Raw genomic sequence first — 3,648 nt, forward strand, 5'->3', positions numbered from 1 at the left:
TGCGTCCAACCTCAGCAGCGATGGCACGTTGTGAGAGGCCCTGCTTATGCAGCTCAACAATCCTACCACGTTCAAAGTCAGTGAGCTTTTTTGCTTTTGCCATCAGGAGGTCTTGACAGTGTAAAGACTTGACAGAAAATGACACGGAGTCCAGATTTTTGCACAGCTTTTGGCTTTTAAAGACTATGGTCTTAAACTTTTGATCAGCTGAAAAAATCATGTTTGAGTGTAAATGCAGTTTGCAGAAAATTCCCCGCTCAAAAGTTCTTGTGTCTTACGCTGATTTCTTCTTTTAACATTGCGAAGCTCTACTTAGAACCTTCTTAAGATCCAATAGTGCAAAATGCAAATTCTTGCCATTTTTTGACTGGTCTTAAGATTTTGATCAGGAATGTATATCACACTTCTCAGCCTCCTGGGGAAGTTTACTCCAGGGTGTTGATAGGGACCTACTGTCGAAGCCCTGATTCAGGAGGAGCAGCGTAGCTCACGTCCCGGTCGTGGAACAGTGAACCAGGTCTTTACCCTTGCTGAGTTGCTAAGAGGGTCACAGGAGTTTAACTCTCCGGTCTACATGTTTTGTGGATCTGGAGAAGGCTTGTGATTGTGGTCCTGGAGGCATTCTGTGGGGGGAATGATGATGATGATGACCAGGGCCGTCCCTTGTTTCCGATCCCGTTTGTGGCGTTCATGAACAGGATCTCAAGGCACAGGCAGGGCGAGAATGGTGTCTGGAGACATGTTTTGAGGTGCGCGCAGAAAAAGGAAAACGTTACGGATCTAAAATCTGACTTAGAAAGTAGATATACTGAAATTCCTTTTAGTTGGATTTTACTTGTTCAAATCCTGGATCTCTGGTTCTTAATTTCACCAGCTGAGTATCAGCTAAAAGCTGCCTGCAATAAATCCGTGGGCAACCAGAATCATGGTTTTCTTCAGGGAGAAAAACAGGGAAAGTGAACAAAGTGCGTGTTATTACATGTATACAGTGTACGTTCTTACCAGTTCCAGAAGCTATATCTGGAGAAAAAAGCCTTAGGCTCAAACACGTAGAGCTTCAACAGGATCTCCAGGACATAGAGAGTCAGGAAAACCCATTCCGAGTTAGAAATCAGGGGATTCTCCTCATCCAGACCGATGAATACAGCATTCACCAGGATGATCAGGTCAAAAGCAATCACAAAAGCTCTACATAAGGGGGGGGGGAAATGGAAAGGAATTTCTTTTTTTTTTCCCCTCACACCAATCACATTGCTGCACAATAAGTACCGACTGAGACCAGAGTGTGCAGCTCACCGGTGTTGGACCATTCTGCAGAGGAGGCGGCTGGGGGCCGACTGGTAGATCTTGGGAAACAAACTTTGGAGTGGGTGAGGTCTCGACTTGAGCGTGATCACCTCGATGTTCAGGAGGTCGGCCAGCTGGACGAACGCGCCCTTGCCTAAAGAGCAAATTGTATAAATGAAAAAAATAAAAATCCTTTAGTTAGAAATCTTTTATTCATTTTGCTGAAGGGAAATTTGACAATTTGGGGTTGAGCAGAAACAAAGTTTTTTTTTACTTGTACTACCACTAGGAGGCAGGATCATCCATCCATATTCCATCTCATTGCACCACTTTACAAGAAGTTTTTGTTCCCCTGCAAGATCTTGATTTAAAATATATTGCAGCGGTGTCCAAATTAACATTTGAGAAAAGAAACAAAAATTGGTTCGATCGTTAAAGTCATTCGTATATTTCACAGCAGTGACACTGTTGACTGTCGTGCTGTGAACGAGTCATTAAACATCAAGAGCAGACAACGCGCCCTGTGTGAGAAAGAGAAGCCTCAGAGCAGCTCTAAGGTAAAAATTAGTTTCTTATTTTAGCTATATTTAACATCTTTTATTAGCGTGGTTAGGATCACTAACCTTAACAGCAGCCTGTGTCAATAAATAAATACTTCCTTTGTTTTTAGTTTTCCGACAGGCTGCCAACAGTGTCTAATCCAACATGTTCAATGACAGACAGAGAGTGTAATTCTAAAAGAATAAAAGAGTAAATTTTCTGTAATTCATTCTTCCTGTTTGCTGCCCGAAGACTCCTTGCTCCCAAAGTACTTAATATAGTGTAAATATGTGTAGTAGATATACTGTATTTCAAAAGTATTAAAAGCGCTTTACCTTTTTCTACATTTTATGTTACAGTCTTATTCCAAGCTGGATTAAATTCAGTTTTCTCTCAAATTTCTACACACAATACCCCATAATGACAATTGTGAATTTATTAAAAACAAACAAAAAAAAAAAAAAAAAAAAAAAAAAAAACAAAGATGTAACATGTAAATAAGTATTCGCAGTCTTTGCCATGACATTCAAAATTGAACCAAGGTGCATCCTGTTTCCACTGATCATCCTTCAACTTGATTGGAGTTCACATGTGGCAAATTCAGTTGATTGGACATGATTTGGAAAGATGCAGACCTTTCTGTATAAAGTCCAATAGCTGACAGGGCATGTCAGAGCACAAATCAAGCCATAAAGTTCAAGGACTTGTATGGACACCTCTGAGACAGGATTGTATTGAGGCACAGAAAAAAAAAACCCATCTGCAGCATTGAAGAAGTCAGTGAGCACAAGGACCTACATCATCTGTAAACAAAGGAAGTCTGGAACCACGAGGACTCTTCCTAGAGCTGGCCACCTGTCCATCAGGGCGGAAGGGCCTGAATCAGGGAGGTGACTAAGACCTGACGGTCATGCTGACAGAACTACAGCATTGGTCTGTGGCGAGAGAAGAACGTTCCAGGAGGACAAACATTTCAGGAGCACTGCACCAATCAGGCCTGTATGGTAGAGTGCTGCAGAAATGGTTCTATTTCATTCCTACTGACCGCCAGAGGCGGTGCTTCAAGCACTGAATGATCATTCTTGCGCATGCGCAGGTCGAGTACTAATCACAACAAAGTCACCTGTGACCTGCCGGTGACCCACGTGACTCTATATAGTCACGTGATGACTGGCACTCAATCCCTTTAGTCTTCTCGAACGCAGGTGTGATTGTACCTCCGTATTTTCCAATATGTCTCGTTCGGCGCTAGTAGCCTCGTGACCATACGTGGTCGGAGCTGCGGGTGAGTCTCGCCCTCCAGGGGCTGCACGAGCGAGTTCTGCTTACCGAATCAGTGGCTGTTGCTGCGACGACTGGTAAGTTTTGTGTTTTCTCTCCTACGACAGTAGTTTACTGTTCGCTTTAAGTTAGAACTCACCGGTAGCGTTTCTGCTCGTGCTGAGTTCATTTTGGTTTATTTAGTAAATACCTGACTCACCGGTAGCGTTTTCTGCCCACATGGAGTTCATCTTTTGTTGTTAAAGTAAATACCTGACTCACCGGTAGCGTTTTCTGCCCACGTGGAGTTCATTTTGGTTTGTTGACGTGAATACCTGACTCACCGGTAGCGTTTCTGCTCGCGCTGAGTTCATCTTTGCCCATCCCTTTTGGCTGTGATCAGCAGTATGATGCTGGGTAATTTATGTTGCTCGTCTTGTATGGCTCCACTCCAGCCAGACGACGGGCATGATTTGTGTCCCTCCTGTCTTGGAGCGGAACACCTCAGGGAAGCGCTGTCGGACAAGGCTTGCCCGAATTGTGCAGTCATGCCCCACGCGG

At 43.8% G+C, this 3,648-nt stretch overlaps 1 protein-coding gene across 3 annotated transcripts in view; it reads right to left on the reverse strand.

Annotated features, from left to right (window-relative positions):
* Nucleotides 1-3,648, reverse strand: part of tpcn3 (two pore segment channel 3) — a 40,863-nt gene that overhangs the window by 8,634 nt on the left and 28,581 nt on the right. For 2 of the 3 annotated variants that reach the window (XM_017434997.3, XM_017434998.3), the window contains exons 10-11: nucleotides 1,297-1,441; nucleotides 1,003-1,188 (exon numbers count right to left, since the gene is read on the reverse strand). In XM_017434997.3, the coding sequence (XP_017290486.1) occupies nucleotides 1,003-1,188; nucleotides 1,297-1,441 (331 nt within the window). The remainder of the gene's footprint in view (nucleotides 1-1,002; nucleotides 1,189-1,296; nucleotides 1,442-3,648) is intronic. The other variant, XM_017434999.3, reaches the window with a different exon arrangement.

Source organism: Kryptolebias marmoratus, linkage group LG3 (genome assembly GCF_001649575.2).
Source record: "Kryptolebias marmoratus isolate JLee-2015 linkage group LG3, ASM164957v2, whole genome shotgun sequence".
In the NCBI taxonomy this organism is placed as follows: domain Eukaryota; kingdom Metazoa; phylum Chordata; class Actinopteri; order Cyprinodontiformes; family Rivulidae; genus Kryptolebias; species Kryptolebias marmoratus.